Here is a 15,888-nt window from a genome sequence, read left to right as displayed (position 1 = left end):
CAAGCGAAGAGGCAAGGTAGACGGAGAGATACACAAGGAATCCCCAGGACGCTGACTCACAAGTACAATAGTATACTTTGGTGGGAGAAAAAAAACAGTAACAGTAATTAAAAAAAAGGGAAACCTGTACTTACTTACTCATTGATAAACAAACAAACACACACGATACGATGTCGGATTCAGAGGTTAAGGACGAGAGCGTCCCAAAGGAAACCAAGGAAAGAAGAAAGATTGAAATCAAGTTTATCCAGGATAAGACCAGGCGTCATATCACGTTCTCCAAGCGGAAACATGGTATCATGAAGAAAGCGTACGAGTTGTCGGTGCTAACAGGCACGCAGGTGCTCTTGCTGGTTGTGTCTGAGACGGGACTTGTGTACACGTTCACAACGCCCAAATTCCAACCCATTGTGACGCAGCCGGAGGGCAAGAACTTGATTCAAGCGTGCTTGAATGCTCCAGAAGAAGAGGAGGAGGAAGAGGAGGATGATGACGAGGAGGAGGAGGAAGACGATGAACATAATGTCCAGCACGACCATGGCGTGAATATGGCTGGCCAGTCCCACTCATCGGTACCCACTTCAGTGCAGGTCGCCCCAGGTGGCCATCCACACGGCCATCTTGGCCAGCAGCAGTCCGTACAGCATCAGCAGCAACAACAGCAACAACAGCAGCAGCAGCAGCAGCCTGTACCCGTGCAGCAGCAACGTCTCGGCCAACAGCAGGCTCAAGGCCAGGGCTCGGACCAGACCCCAAACTTCACAAATGCCTCGTATTTAAACCCAGACCACGCTGCTGCGTACGAACAGTACTTCAATGGCGTCAATTCGCAGCATGGCCAATTCTAAGTCTAAATTTTTGCGACTCAACCCCAGACCTGGACCTGGACTTGGACGCCAAATGCAGACCTGCGATTGTAAATTACTTACCAAAGGGAAGGGAAGAAGGACTCCGAAGCGTGCTATGTGCCAACTAGAAGATTTTAATAACCGAAAACAAAAAAACAAAAAAAAAAACACTATTAAACATAATATAACGTAACATAACGTTGAAACACTTACACAATATATTAACAAACACTCTAAAAAACCTTGTTGAAACATTTTATACACATTGAAGGTTTGCTTGATACATGACCGTTGTTCTCTCTCTTTCTCTTTTTTTTCAAAAAAACTTTCTTCCGGGAAATAAAATCCCCGGTAGTCGAGGTGTTGATGATGGTGTTGTTGTTGATGACGTTGTTGTTGTTGTTTATGTCGTCTGTTTTCTCTCTCCCTCTCTTTCTTCATATGTCGACTGGTTCACTTGATATAAAACATATGAATTGGATACAGGATAATAGCTTTGACTGACTGTATTTCTGTCGCACGGCAGAAAATCCCTCCAAAATAGTAAAATAAAACAATGAAAACCTAAAAAAACCCAAAAAAAAAACAATATTATTATATCAATAAAAAACATTTCAATAAAGTTCATCTATCCACAATGGACGACTGTGGTGTTGGATCTTTATTACGTTTGATTGACTTTTAATCCTCAAACTCAAACTCTAACTTTTAATTTTTTTTTTTCCTTCCTCTCTGACACACATGCTCTCTCTTTTTTTTTATTCCGATTTTTCTTCTTCCCCCGAACCTTTACTCTCTTTTAAACTGAACTCGACTTTCTGACTTCTTTCAATTCAGATTATAACAACTCTTAAACTTTACAGAGTTTTCCGATGACCCTTTCCCATCTTTAATTTCAACTTCCTATTTGACTGAACGCATATATACCCTCAACCTGAGAAGAAGGTAATTTGGTAAAAAAAAAACTTTGTTATTATTATATATATATACCTAACCCTCCTCGTTCACAACGTGAAATAGTGTGCGTGATAGTCTTATATATATCCCATGTATATGTACTTTTTTCTACTTTGGTGTATACTACTATAAACCCATTTCACTCATACTTCAACTACTTCTCACTTCCCTTCTTCTGCTGGCTACGCGTTTCGCTGTCGTCAGTCACGCTTATTTTTTTATTTTCATGGGTTTTTTTTTTTTTTATTTTTTATTTTTCGTTTTCCCATATTCTCTGTACAAATCCTCCTCTTATACATGAATATTTCGCACTTTACAGACAAAAATACATATTGCAATATACAAAATGCAGCATCAACATACGTAAAGATTTGGAGAAACACAAGAGGTTTGCAAGTGTGGACCGTTGGTGTCAATTGAACCGCGATAAATATTTAAAGTATTAAATGCTACAACCTACTGATATTGTCATTGCAAAGGTGAAAGGCTATCCACCATGGCCCGCAATGGTGATACCGTTCGAGATCATACCGCAACAGGTTTTAACGAAGAATAGATCTAAACTTCCCGATGACTCAGATACGGACTCTGATGGTGCTGAATATATTGAGTACTCGCCTATGCTTACTTTTAAGAAATTTACGCATGAGTTGACGAATTACTGCGTGAAGTTTTTCCATGACGATTCCTACATCTGGCTGAACCCACGCAACTTGCATGAGTTGACGTTACCGCAGGTTGAGTCATTCTTGGCCAAGGCCAATAGTAAAACTTCGAAGAACTTGGTTGCGGCATACGAAATGGCAAAGCAGGGCTTGACTACAGGGATCGATGTATGGGAGTTTGTAGAGTACGGATCAGAAGGAAAACCGGATGATGAAGATTACACAGAAGGCGAAAACGACGATGAGGAAGAGTATGCAGAGGAAACTAACTCTTCGTGGGAAAAAGCACCAAAGAGGAAGGCAACGAGAAGTAGTACAAGAACTAGTGCCAAAAAAATTAAAGTTACTAAAAGATCAACAAGATCGCGTAGTAAAGCATCAAGCAAGAATGACGATAATGAAGACGATAATGACCTTGATTCTGCAGATAACAACGAACTTTTGTCGGATATCAATGATGAAGACTCTTCGGAAGAACCTGTTCCAACAAAGAAAAGTAAAAACTCAAGTAAAAACTCCAATAAAACTAAAGCGAAATCAAATGGTGGTTCAAAGGCTAAAGCTAGCGTAACTACTACTTCCAAATCAAAAGCCGCCGTGGCTAAACCTAATAAACCTAAACCTAAACCTAAACCAGAAATATACCACTATGAGGACGATATCGATTGGAAAATAGTAGGATTGGGCCCTCAAGATCTTGATTTAGACTCTCATCCTTCATTCGTGTCAAAACTTTTAACAAAGAAAAACCTTGAAATTCACAACGATCTAAAACTGGAATTAAAAGACAGGCTCTCCGCAGTGAACAAAATGCTTATAGAATACACACTAGATAAAAATGATGACCCAGATCTAGTTCAACTGATAATTGATGAGCTTTCCATTTGCCTTTCTTTGAAAGGAAACCACGATGAACTATGGACGGTTTTCCTCTCCAACTCCGAACTCTTACTGAACTATCGTATTTTACTCAATCTTAAAAGACAAGAGTTGGAAGAGGTGGACGCCCTAGACAAGTTCCTAGAAACTTATGAAGAAATTTACGACCATCCATTCCAATTTGACTCTCAAAAATGGGATAGAAACGCCCAGATTATAAAAACAGAAGAAAAACCCAAGGAAAATGGAGAAGGAGAAGTATCGTCTGTTTCTGCTTCTGTATAATTTTTCATTATTTTCAAAACGGAAACCACGATAGCATAGCATATTTCTTTAACTCCTGCGATTAAAACTAAAACTTTACGCGGAAGACTAGTCTTATGATAGATGATTATTGTTGCATATTAATATATGTAAATTTGTATCCAAGTAGAGGAATATTTATAATGTTTTTAACACAAATTGCGTGTAATTATAGCGTCTTTATTACGTGCATTCCTCCTTCATTTCTTTTGTGATAGGTTAACTACCTTAACATTGCTCTAAACACTAACATATCCCAGCAAAATTATACATTCTGTTCCTGCTATACTTACAGATATTTGCAAACACCATCATTAGGAGCCATCTTAGTATAGGGGTTATTACACATCGTTGTGGCCGATGAAACCCAGGTTCGATTCCTGGAGGTGGCATTTATTTTTATCTTTTTAGAAAAGAGAATTTTAAACTAAAATGCAAGAAATAACTGGTTCTCTTCAGATGAACAATGATATATGATGCAAGTTCTTTAAACAAATACACAGATTATATTAACACAATACCTAGATAAAGATACTTGACATGTATGTAACCGCTTACCCTATAGTTCGCGCATATGTTACATAAACATCGAAAGAAGAGCGAATCAAACAACAGGCTCTTCCACAGTGAAAGACCATGAACCTGTCTCTGGATCATATGACTCAAATTGGGCATCATTCATGGATTTCAAGTTACCAATATGCTTCTTTAGAATGGGGTGGTTTGGATCTTTAATTGGTTCTCCAGTCGATTTGTCCTTTGGATAACATCCCACCAATGTGATCATAGCAGGCACGTTTAATCCTTGACCCTTTTCTGGTTTTTCTCCAATGAAAGAGACTGTGCAACATCTCTTTTCGAAGGTAATCAGTTTTCCACAAATAGATGGCAAAGGAATCAATGATAGGTCAACTGGTTTCAAGAACTCGATTTTTCCGAAATCCTTATGACCAATAACGAGATTCTCAACTTTACGAAGTTCCATTAGAGTGAAAGACTCAAGAGTTTCAAAAGAAGGAGATATGTAGTAACCATTATCCGTGAAAGATATATCTTCTCCTATTATCTTATTCTTATGGAATGATTTCAATGGCTTATCGTCAATCTTAGGTGTGGACTCTGTCTCAAAAGTCTTTTCTTTCAATTTATGCACAGGAGTTTCTGGGTTTTTGTTAAGGATGTCGCTGTTCTCTTTTAGTTCAGTTTTCTTTGGAGATTCGATATTATCCTTGAATGTTATGAACTTAACCTCCGAAGGAGAAGAGTCTTCCTTTTCCATTTTCTTACGGTTAATAATGAGGTTTTTAAATGATTTTTTATCAGGGTTGAATAATAGTTCACCAGAATTCATAATTGCTTCATCAGTCGAGTCGTTAAATACAGATGAATCGACTGACTTTCTTACCAAGGCATTTGAAGATGAAGGCTCTTTATCACTGGAGTTGGCTAATTTTAGATGAATTTTAACTTTCATGTTAACCTCAGGTTTTTTCGAATCAAACAATGGTTTTGGCACCAACTTGTATGCTGCAGATAAAGAGTTCTTCTTTTTCAAATCTGCGTTAACCTTGATGGCACTTGGCTTGGTAGGCTGAGTGATCGAATTAGGAATCGAAATTACACGGGAGAACAATTCATCAGTTCCATATGGATTGGTATTCGATTGTAATGGCTGTTGTTGGTTTTGTGTCTGTTGGTTTTGTTGAATGGATGATGAATTAAAGAGGCCGCCCATGTTAGAGCCACCTGAAGTATTATTTTGAGATCCAAATAGACCTGTTGATCCGGTCGTTGCAGGTTTGTTTCCTCCAAATAAGCCGCCAGTGGTCAAATTTGAGCTACCTCCCGCATTATTGCCAAAGGAAGTCGTTCCCGTTGGCTTAGAGCCAAATAGTCCTCCACTATTATTTCCACTTAGGCCACCAGAAGTGTTGTTGCCAAATAAGCCGCCTGAAGAAGTCGATCCTGCAGGCTTAGCTCCGAATAACCCACCGGTAGTTGAGTTTTGTTGCTGATTGTTATTGTTTCCAAACAATCCACCACTTCCGGCACCACCAATTGTTCCTGCATTGTTGTTAACTGCTGGTTTATTTCCAAATAGGCCGCCAGTTGAAGTACCTTGCTGTTGATTATTTTGGCCAAACAACCCTGTTGAAGTGGTGTTTTGTTGACCGGCTTGACCAAATAACCCAGTTGTTCCGCTTTGTTGTTGATTGTTCTGGCCAAATGGACCAGTAGCGGCTCCTGAAGGTTTGGCACCAAATAGACCACCAGTATTACTTCCAAGTGAATTGTTTTGTTGGCCAAATAATCCATTGGATCCTGGTTGTTGGGATTGGTTCTGATTACCAAATAATCCACCAGCAGCTGGTTGTTGAGTGTTTTGTCCAAACAATCCCCCTGGCTGTTGTTGTTGCTGTTGTTGGTTGTTTTGACCAAACAATCCGGTACCACCACCCAATGGTTTGTTTTGAGTGCCAAATAATCCTGTACCAGTTTGTTGTGTTTGATTATTTTGGCCAAACAATCCTCCGTTAGTAGGTGGTTTTGAACCAAATAGACCACCACTTTGTTGATTGATGTTATTGTTGTTCTGTTGACCAAACAGGCCCCCAGTAGTAGTGGTATTGTTTTGTTGGCCAAACAACCCACCAGAATTAGTAGAGGTATTGTTTTGTCCAAATAATCCTCCGGCATTGTTGTTATTTTGCCCAAATAGTCCACCGTTTCCGGCTTGATTGTTGTTATTCATTTGGCCGAAAGGAGAATTATTGGTGTTATTAGCTTGTCCAAATGGTGAAGTTGTGTTTTGTGGTTGGCCAAATAAGCCTCCGCCTGAAACGCCAGCTGGTTTTGATCCAAATAGACCACCACCAGAAGTGTTGTTAGTTTGGCCAAAAGCATTATTTGTGTTGTTTTGTTGGCCGAATGCGCCACTTACACCTGCTCCAGTAGTGTTGTTGTTTTGACCAAACAAACCGCCTGGCTGGTTATTTGTATTTTGTTGACCAAAAGAACTTCCAAAGGCATTACCTACAGTATTTTGACCGAATGCACCAGTTTGGTTTTGTTGTGGTTGCTGTTGCTGTTGGCCAAATAAAGAGTTGGTGTTACTTTGTCCAAATGCAGATGTTGAGTTAGTTTGATTTTGACCAAATAAGCCACCAGATGTGGCTGGTTTATTTAAACCGAATGGAGAGTTGTTAGCAGCGTTGCTAGTTCCAAATGGAGAATTGTTTTGTGGTTGTTGGCCGAATAAACCTGTTGATTGTTGTTGCGGTTGGCCGAATGGGGAAGTGTTAGACTGTCCAAATGCGTTTGTGGTCTGTTGACCAAAAGCGGAATTTGTCGTTTGTTGGCCAAAGGGCGAAGTGCCCGTGTTTCCAAGTGAATTTTTATTTCCTAAACCGAAAATATTGTTAGTACCATTTGTCTGTTGTTGGCCGAAAGGCGAGGCAATAGTAGAGTTCGTCGGGCCTCCAGCGGTGTTGGTACTAAATTTTCTATTCTGTTGGTAATCCTGAAATCTCAATTCCTCGAATGAAAAGTTGCTATATTCAGGCATACAAGTGATGGACTGAAATACCGATGGGTATCCAGTTGACACATCTTTTTCTGTGTATGGTTGGAACGGTTTGATTCCTGTACCTGACATTGGACCAGAAGAAAGAGCGCCTGTGGTTGTACCGCTAGACTGGCTACCACCAAACAGGGATGGTGGGTTCGACAATGCATTACCTGGTGCTGAAACTCCTGCTGCTGCCCCGCCAAACGGAGAAGTAGTAGTATTTTGCTGCTGTGACATACCGAAGGGTGAATTCATAGTTTGTGAAGGGTTCGTATTGGCACCACTACCAAACCCACCAAACCCTGATTGCGCGTTGTTTGCGGAAGTGGATCCAAACATATTACTGGTTGTGCCACCTGGTTGTTGCCCGAAAGTATTAGTGGACTGGGCTTGGCCAAACGGAGACGAACTTGTCTGCCCAAATGCTGGTCGAGAAGTTCCAAACATTCAGAAAAGATTGTAAGGACGACCAATTGAAGAGTACTAAAACCTGTGCAGAACCAAAGAATGGAGAAAAAATGAAAATAGGTTCCGTGAGATGAAGTTGGGAAGAATGGATTGGGTTGAATATTCCGGGTTCTGCTGTATTTAAATCGAAACAAATCAAACAACAACAACAAAGTCAAGTTACTATGCTATTATCTCTGCGGAATGCTTCTCTATATCCCGTTACAGAAACTTTTGGAATATGACCTCCCACAAATTGAGCTTCTTACGGTTGTGCAATCTTCTTCAGAACGTCTCTGTCTCGTGTAGCTTAAGGATCGGAAACGCTAATGAGATACTCGTTATACAAGTTGTTGTTTAGAATGATCATAATAATAAGGATTTCAACATTTTTTTCCAAAATCGATGGGAAACAACAATACCGTACTAGGTGATCTGTATGATGCTGTTTCGTACTTTATGATCTCTAAATGAACAAGGTACGCATAGCGTGTATAAAGGTGTCTGTTTCCCAACGTAAGCCAGTTTCAAGATTACACACGGTAAGGTTGACTATATTCTAAGCAGCGCGGGGCTGTCCGCCATCAACTAAGTGGAATAATAGTAAATCGTATGCAGCAAAATGTTGAAATCGCGATATTTTCTTTAAAATCAATACCCATATACACGATAATAGAATTATATATATATAAAGCGACCTACCATATCGATAGTTGCCATAGCCATGGCAAAGAAGTGAATCAGAATCAAGGAATGAGTATGTAGAGAATTGAACCTGGGAATAGAAAAAGCATTAGAATAGCATTGGCGTAGTATAATCAATCGTCATAGACTTTCGAGCCCGTTTATTACCTCATTCATTATTAAATAGCTCTTTAGCTTGATAGGTTTCAACGAACCTGTCGTCAAATCTACAATCAAATCCTCTTCTTCGTCTGAGTCGTAATAGCTGTTGTCCAGTTCCGGCGTGGACCTTGGTTTCGTATCAGTATTTTTAAAGCATTGCACCACTACTGGTGTCAATTGCTGGGTCTCTCTGGCTTTGCTTGTAATATCAGTGAACATTGTTTGGTGATCAGGTAGTCTGCGAACTGCTCGTCTGCGAACCGCCTTTCGGTGTGGAAGAGAACCTAGGAAAACTCTGCAACCGCAAGTGAAACACTTCCCTTTAATAAAGAGACCGTTCGATACTTATATATATGTATATTTACTATCAAACTGTGAACCGCCCATTGGTAACCTCTGATACGGAACACACTTAAACAATATAAAACAATGTGAAATTGTGGTAAGGTACTTCGGGATAAGTCCGTCTCTCAATGTCCGTTCTTAAAGCAGAACGACTGCACAGCAGCTCGAGTTTTGACACTTTCCACACATTCGTACACTCCACTCTCTGCGCGCGAAGCTGTCGTAGAAAAGAAATTAAAATATAAAAAGTGTGGCTTCGGCTTTGGCCTCAAAAAGCCTATCGGCTCTGATCACGTGCACTGGCGCCTTTCTTGCTCTTTCTTGCTCTTTTTTTTGTTTTTTTTTTTGTTTTTTTCCTTTCCGTTCCTTTCTTTCTTTCTTTCTCCTAAATGATCTTCGTTTTGATTCGTTTTTCTAGTTTTCGACTTTCTGACTTTGCATGTCGGGGTAGCCCCTGAATGTCTCGAGGACACTAAGTCTCGAAACGACGCGTCATTCGGATTGTTTTGGTTTTTATGGTTTTTTTTGGTTTTTCCTTACACGTGATTTAAATATCGCGTTAAGTACACACAGGTATGTACATCCATTGAAATTCCCGAAACCTATGCTCATCGCAACAAAGTCGAGGAACGTGAGACAGTGGGAGAGGAGTTTGTTGAGCGATTAGACAGTCACTGGAAGGCGTAATTTGCAGGTGCGATGTCTTTAACCGGGGGTATGAGCGACCCATTGGAATTTCAAGGAAACATCACTGAAGATGGCCATGTTACATTGGATTTTGAATTGGATCCCACGATTAATGGAGCAGACCCTACATCTACTGAACAAGACCCTACTTTGATTTCTGGTACGACAAGGAAGCCAAGGGTCAAGCTAACTGCGGAAAAGCTACTGTCAAAAAAAGGTCTACCGTATGTTGTGCAACACGCTCCGAAGAGCTGCCGGATTAGTAAGAAGAAGTCACCGTATGATAATTTAACAGGGTTTTTGCAGTTCTATCAGCTATGGGCGCACGAGTTGTACCCCAAGGCTAAGTTCAAGGACTTTGTCGCGTTGTGTGGGTCTCTTGGAAGGACAGACAGAGATCTTAGAGAGTACAGGACAAACCTAATAAGAAAAGATATGGGTATGTTGATAGATGAGGATGTGGACGGGGATACCCTTCAAGGACAGCGGGAGCCTTCGCCATCATCACCACCACCACCACAATCCTCGCAACCGCCGCAACAGAATGGCCTTTTTGTGACAGAGGAGGTTGATTCCCACAACTTTCTTCAAACAAATCAGTCTGCACCTCATACTGACCACGGTGACGATGATGATGACGATGATGACGTGCTCTACTCTTCGCGTCGGAAAACACGCACAGATAATACTAGCTCACAATTGCCTAGTTCCTCCACCGTAATACCCACAGCTGAAGAAATGGAAGAAATGGAAAGGGCAGCAGATGGAATTGCAACGGCATCGGATGACGAAATGGACCTGCTCAGAGAAATGCAGCAATAACGTAGTAGTAGTAACTTAGATTTAAATTATATAGTATTAATGTACAGTACGACCAAATGTTTATTACAGCTGTCTGGGTAGCTTGCTACTCAAAAAAAATATAACCAACTAAGTGGTCCACAAACGAGCAGTCTTATCAGCACCTGCCGAGAATAGCCAAGCTTCACGAGGATGCCAGATGGTGTCTAGCACACCTAAACTGTTCACTAACTTATGACCTGTTAATTTCTTCAAAGGAACAATCATCGGGTTCTTCATCAAGTCATCATAAACTGTGGCGTGGAAGACATGGATGTTACCATCATCTGCAGCTGAGCAGAATAATGGAAGCTTCTTGTGGAAACTTACACTTCTTACGGCTTTTTCGTGATATCTTAAAGTCTTGTATGGAGTACTTGCAAGGTCAAGGTCGTGCCACAATACTCTTTTATCGAATGATGACGCAATTAAATTGTCACCTCTAGGATGGATATCAATGGTAGATAACCAACGGGCACCAGGTAGTAGCTTTTTAATTAAGATTTGTTGTGATAGATCATAAATTCTAACATATCTTTGAGAACATACGAAAAGTTGTGGTTTGAAAGGATGGAATTTGGCATCCATAATAATACCCTTGGACTTTTTGAATGGAGATTGGGTTAGGTGCTTCGACAATTGGTGAATTAGAACAGATGTGTTACCTGAGTCTGGTTGAACGGTGACAAAGTAGTCACCCTTTCTGTGCCAAGATAACTTCTTCACAGATTTACGGCAAGTTATTACTATACAGATGTCCTTTGTAGCTTGTCTCTCTGTAGGCTTGTTCCATTGGGCAACTTGTTTCTTCACTCCCTGTGATTCAGCTCCTTCATCTTCGTCATCGCTATTCACATTTAGATTACTCTTCTTAACATTTCCGAACGTATCGAAACCGAAACCATATTCAATCTTTGATTTACCATTGTTTTCAATTTCAAAGCCAAAGATTGGTGGAACGATTAAAAAGATATTCTCACCAGCCGCGACTGCTAGAATACCGGTTGATGCATCTGGATTCCATTCGACAGCATCGATGTGATCATCGTGGTTGTCCTCTGTGTCAATGATTGTTACTTGATAGACTTCTCTTCCTGTTAGGATTTCCCACACTCTAACAGTACCATCGTCGGAACCAGTAGCCAACCAAAGACCACTTGGATCGATAGACATGGTACGAATTTTCCCTTTATGACCAATGTATACGGTAGAACAACGAATTGGGAATGGCCTCAAGTCCTTTGGTGATGGTAATTCTGGAATCAAAGATTCTGGATCAATATTTAGTTTATTTTTACGAACACGAGGAGCCAAATACAAATCCAATGATCTTTCAAATCTTTCTCTAACTGACTCAGCGTAACCTGGTACTTTTCTTAGAGCACCGTACTTTTGAGGTAAGAAATTTCTTTCTCTTTCACTTGGTTCCATTTTTTCCCATGCTTCTTTCTCTTCGGGAGTTAATAAATATTCTTCTGGTGGATTGTAAGACTCCTCGTTAGTTGGAGGTGGAAGTTTTGGAGCTCTTAGGTTCATAATATGGTCAGAAGATTCTTCTGAGTTTTCCCATAAGTCGTAGTTATGATTTTCTTGTTCTTCCTTTGCTCTAAGTTCCTTCAATTTCTTTGGTGGAATGATACGACCCTCTCTAATAGCTCTAACAATCTTCATCACGCGCTTTGCTTCATGTTTGGATGGAACAAATCTTCTCTTTGGCTCTGGAACTGCAGTGACAGGCATTACAGACTCATGTCTAGTGAACCAGTCAATTAATGGTTCATACGGATTAACAGATTCATCAGTTTGTTCGTTCTTTTGTAGTTTATTGATCAACTCTAGTTCTTCCTCTGTCAAGTTTAAGGAAGCACCGCTCTCTTTATCTAGCAAACCTGTCCACCCTTCTGGTAATTCTATGCTTTCTAGCAAGTCATCCAAAGCCGAACCCTTGGCAGGTCTCATAATTCTTTTACCATTAATATCGTAACCGATATGAGGCATTTCATCGTAAGCTGATAATGGGATGTTACCGATAGTGTTCTTGGTTTCTACATCACTATCATCACTATCGTAGATAGGGTTAATTTCAGGTTTAATAATTCTTGGTCTACCATCAGAATATTTGGTGACTGTAACGTTGCCATTTTCAGATTCAGGAATCGTTGTTATCTTCACGTTAGATAGTCTATCTGTGATAGAATGGCCATCGTCTGCTTCTGAGAAGTCAGAGGTGTTGTACTCTTCTTCATCAGAGCCCTCCTCCTCTGCAAGAAGTTTGTTGAATTCAGCATCAGAATCTTCTTCTTCTTCATCTGATCCGTCTTCTGGTGATTCTTCGGCAGCAGATGCTTCTTCATCGCTACTTTCTTCGGCAATTAGGCCATCTACTTCAATTCTCTCATCCTCCGAATCGGAAGCATCATTCTCCTCCAATACTCTCTTTTTTTCAGTGGACTTCACTGGTTCGACAGCAACTTTGGAAGATGCTTTTCTAGCCATGTTTTTGCGTGTTGATCCTACTATCTTTGAGCCCGAACTACACGTTCTAATAATTCTTACTCATTCAGTCTTGTTTCTATCAGATATGTATATGTTCATATTCATTCCATCTCATCGCATCTCATCGCATCGTATCAAAGAAAAAATTGAAAATTTTAAGAATGAAAAAGAAATAAAAGTAAAGAATAAAGGGCCCACTAGGATACAAAACTTAAACTGACACCAATTGGGCCATCAATAAAAATTCTACTGTTAACCATTTCTGCAGAACCATCTCTGTAAATATTATTTATAATTCATATGCAAGATATTAAAGTACAAGGGACAGATATCCCGCACCGTTTTAAGCCTTTAAATTTGATAACAACAATCATTCATTTCAGATAGTTCTTTTTGCTCTATATTTAGCTAGGAAAAAATAAAAATGTTAGGTTATATTTGTTTAATTACTTGAAGAAGTCAGCCCTTAGATACTCTTTATACTTCTGTACACTGACATTATTTTATTCATTGTTTCCATGCTTTGAAATGTTTCTCTATATGTGATCTCAAAAGCTCGTAATATTACTTTCTATACTGGTTAGTATTCAACAAATTGGTTTCGTGGTCTAGTTGGTTATGGCATCTGCTTAACACGCAGAACGTCCCCAGTTCGATCCTGGGCGAAATCAATTTTATTTTTTTACATTCAAAAAAATGTACATCTACCGAAACACACAGCGTAGTAAACCGTACCTTTGGAATAGAATATCAGTATATTTTTACAAAAGTAGGTATGGTACGTAATTTTCTAAAAAGTGCAGGTCTTCGATATCAATGTGGCTAGCCTTTCTAGATATTCCTGATCTAATTCAGTAAAGCCATTGTAGTCTAGACAGTCAATATCTATGACGCCTACCGTCTCATTATCTTTAACGATAGGAACAACAATCTCACTCTTCGTTTCTCCGTCACATGCTATATGACCTGGGAATTTCTCTACATCAGGTACTAGCTGTGTATCTTTCGTAGATGCTGCTGTTCCACATACACCCTTCCCAAACTGAATTAATTGACATGCCACTTTACCTTGAAAAGGACCTAAAATTAATTCGTGCTTGTTCTGGCTCTGCGTTACGTAGAAACCAGCCCAGTTAACATTGATACCAAGAGATATGTAACAGTGCCAGATCAATGATGCCGCGTTAGCTAGATTGCAAACCCAGTTGTCTTGTCCTTCTGATAGTGCTTCATAGGATAGTACAAGCTGTTCAAGAGCTTCTTTCTTGTCCGAAGTTTGGAAAGACGTGTAATCTGCGTGATGCTTTTCTCCTTCAGCCATGGTATATATTTCTTCCCAGTCAATCAAGCTGTTTTTGATAATATGTATTATCGGCTCTTTATAGCTAAGTAATTCTCCTTTTAGAAGAAAGTCCACACTTTTTTATTCAACTTCTGCTCAGAGATGAATATATTATTATATATTATATATTAATGCTTTGTTTTGAGCTTATAATTTTAAAAGTCTATTGTGCAGTCAAGATATTAAAAATGGAACGAAGAAAAAGAGTATGAAAGAGATGTAGATTATTTGGTAATATTTGATCATCTCAAGAACAAGAACTTATTGCATAGCGTTTTGCTTAGGTAATAGAAACACCACTATTACCTAAAGAAGCCTCACTTGAAGACAAAGGCCAAAAAATAAAAAAAACAAAAATGAAACGGACAGGAATTGAACCTGCAACCCTTCGATTGCAATTGTTTTCCTTAGAAATTTCCAGGATTTAACTGGAGTCGAAAGCTCTACCATTGAGCCACCGCTTCATCTGTGAGAGATTAACGATAATAAACTAAATATTGTTGAGACGGAGCATATTTATAGTAGGGTAACTACTAATGCAATAGGCGGCTAAGTATCCTAATGGATGATAGGGGGTGTCACAGGGGGTGACATCACCATCAGATCTAGATTATTATATAAGGAGGCACTAGATCTAGGCAATGACGACCTTAACATAGTCATGCAAGATCCCCAGGTGCATCAGCATACATTACTAGATATATAGCTAATAAACAACATGGATTCATCAGATACCAGAGATCTTGATTATAAGACACGTGACTGGAAATATACCCAATCACTACATGGTAGCGCCGCAGAGTCTCCACAAGGGAGTAATGATCCGACAAGAGGTATCCGAGAGGAAATGAGAAAACTAAATATCGGTAGTGATGATGGTGCACCTATCTCGAGTATTCAAAAGGATAAACCTATTGATCCTTACTCAGATCCTCAAAGTGAAAGAGAAGTCTTCGGAGGATTAACCTATGAAGAGTTCGACAGAGAATACAGATATCAATATAATTCGTCTTCTGATCCTGAACTAAAGGATACGATTTCTGGAGAAAGTGATTACATCAGTTTCAAAGCCTTCCCGAATGCTAAAATTAGGAAGATTGTTTATCTACCAATAATCGATACAGAAGATGAATTCGACGATTGGGTCAAGTGCCTAATTGTACAAATTAAAATATCTGGACTAGAGAGTTACGTTCCCAACAAAGAGAATAATTGGTCCTCTGTCATAATGAATAACAAAAGGTTAAACTCATACATCATACGTATGTGGAAAAAATGTATCCCAGAAGAATGCTGTCCAGCCTGGGTAGAGTTTACACCATACAATACGGACGACTCTTCTAACATTATAGCATTGGAACTATTGACAGCATATGACCGGAGGAACAAAAATAGAGAAATATGGAGAGAAGCTATCAATCAAACTAACAAATATATGTCTTCATCGGAAATTGGGAAATTATGGAAGGAAGGAAACAATGTGTACCGCAACTTCTTTTGTAGTAAGAAACATCATGACTTTGAGATGTTATTAGAATGTCTAGAAAAAATGATGATAGAAAACTATGCCAACAAATGTGAGAAGTTAAAAAAGGAACTGGAGATCAATGAAGACATCAATCTACCAACCGCCTTGAAATTGTTACACAATGAATCTAAGAAACC

General features: G+C 39.5%; 7 protein-coding genes and 3 non-coding genes across 10 annotated transcripts; 5 read left to right on the top strand and 5 right to left on the bottom strand.

The window, feature by feature from the left end:
• Window positions 1-170: 170 nt before the first annotated feature.
• Window positions 171-848, top strand: MCM1 (MADS-box domain-containing protein; the record flags this gene model as incomplete). The annotated part of the gene is made up of 1 exon (XM_022819603.1): window positions 171-848. The coding sequence occupies one exon, from the start codon at window positions 171-173 to the stop codon at window positions 846-848; it is 678 nt and encodes a 225-aa protein (XP_022676152.1).
• Window positions 849-2,251: 1,403 nt separating this feature from the next.
• IOC4 (Ioc4p) lies at window positions 2,252-3,634 on the top strand (the record flags this gene model as incomplete). The annotated part of the gene is made up of 1 exon (XM_022819602.1): window positions 2,252-3,634. One exon carries the CDS (start codon window positions 2,252-2,254, stop codon window positions 3,632-3,634), a length of 1,383 nt encoding a protein of 460 aa, XP_022676151.1.
• Window positions 3,635-3,972: 338 nt separating this feature from the next.
• Window positions 3,973-4,044, top strand: KLMA_R420. The gene has a single exon. It is a non-coding gene; the product is annotated as a tRNA-His (tRNA).
• A 212-nt stretch (window positions 4,045-4,256) lies between these two features.
• On the bottom strand, window positions 4,257-7,667 carry NUP116 (FG-nucleoporin NUP116; the record flags this gene model as incomplete). The annotated part of the gene is made up of 1 exon (XM_022819601.1): window positions 4,257-7,667. The coding sequence occupies one exon, from the start codon at window positions 7,665-7,667 to the stop codon at window positions 4,257-4,259; it is 3,411 nt and encodes a 1,136-aa protein (XP_022676150.1).
• Window positions 7,668-8,492: 825 nt separating this feature from the next.
• Window positions 8,493-8,732, bottom strand: KLMA_40304 (uncharacterized protein; the record flags this gene model as incomplete). Its single annotated transcript, XM_022819600.1, has 1 exon — window positions 8,493-8,732. One exon carries the CDS (start codon window positions 8,730-8,732, stop codon window positions 8,493-8,495), a length of 240 nt encoding a protein of 79 aa, XP_022676149.1.
• An 825-nt stretch (window positions 8,733-9,557) lies between these two features.
• CSM3 (Csm3p) lies at window positions 9,558-10,367 on the top strand (the record flags this gene model as incomplete). Its single annotated transcript, XM_022819599.1, has 1 exon — window positions 9,558-10,367. The coding sequence occupies one exon, from the start codon at window positions 9,558-9,560 to the stop codon at window positions 10,365-10,367; it is 810 nt and encodes a 269-aa protein (XP_022676148.1).
• A 108-nt stretch (window positions 10,368-10,475) lies between these two features.
• On the bottom strand, window positions 10,476-12,881 carry ERB1 (ribosome biogenesis protein ERB1; the record flags this gene model as incomplete). Its single annotated transcript, XM_022819598.1, has 1 exon — window positions 10,476-12,881. The coding sequence occupies one exon, from the start codon at window positions 12,879-12,881 to the stop codon at window positions 10,476-10,478; it is 2,406 nt and encodes an 801-aa protein (XP_022676147.1).
• Window positions 12,882-13,477: 596 nt separating this feature from the next.
• KLMA_R419 lies at window positions 13,478-13,553 on the top strand. The gene has a single exon. It is a non-coding gene; the product is annotated as a tRNA-Val (tRNA).
• Window positions 13,554-13,671: 118 nt separating this feature from the next.
• On the bottom strand, window positions 13,672-14,202 carry KLMA_40301 (L-methionine (R)-S-oxide reductase; the record flags this gene model as incomplete). The annotated part of the gene is made up of 1 exon (XM_022819597.1): window positions 13,672-14,202. The coding sequence occupies one exon, from the start codon at window positions 14,200-14,202 to the stop codon at window positions 13,672-13,674; it is 531 nt and encodes a 176-aa protein (XP_022676146.1).
• A 377-nt stretch (window positions 14,203-14,579) lies between these two features.
• Window positions 14,580-14,688, bottom strand: KLMA_R418. Its single transcript has 2 exons — window positions 14,654-14,688; window positions 14,580-14,618 (listed from the first exon to the last, which is right to left on the bottom strand). It is a non-coding gene; the product is annotated as a tRNA-Gly (tRNA).
• Window positions 14,689-15,888: the final 1,200 nt, after the last annotated feature.

The sequence above is a fragment of the Kluyveromyces marxianus genome, chromosome 4, assembly GCF_001417885.1.
Source record: "Kluyveromyces marxianus DMKU3-1042 DNA, complete genome, chromosome 4".
NCBI classification, from domain to species: Eukaryota; Fungi; Ascomycota; class Saccharomycetes; order Saccharomycetales; family Saccharomycetaceae; genus Kluyveromyces; species Kluyveromyces marxianus.
This window is presented reverse-complemented; position numbering and strand designations above follow the sequence as displayed.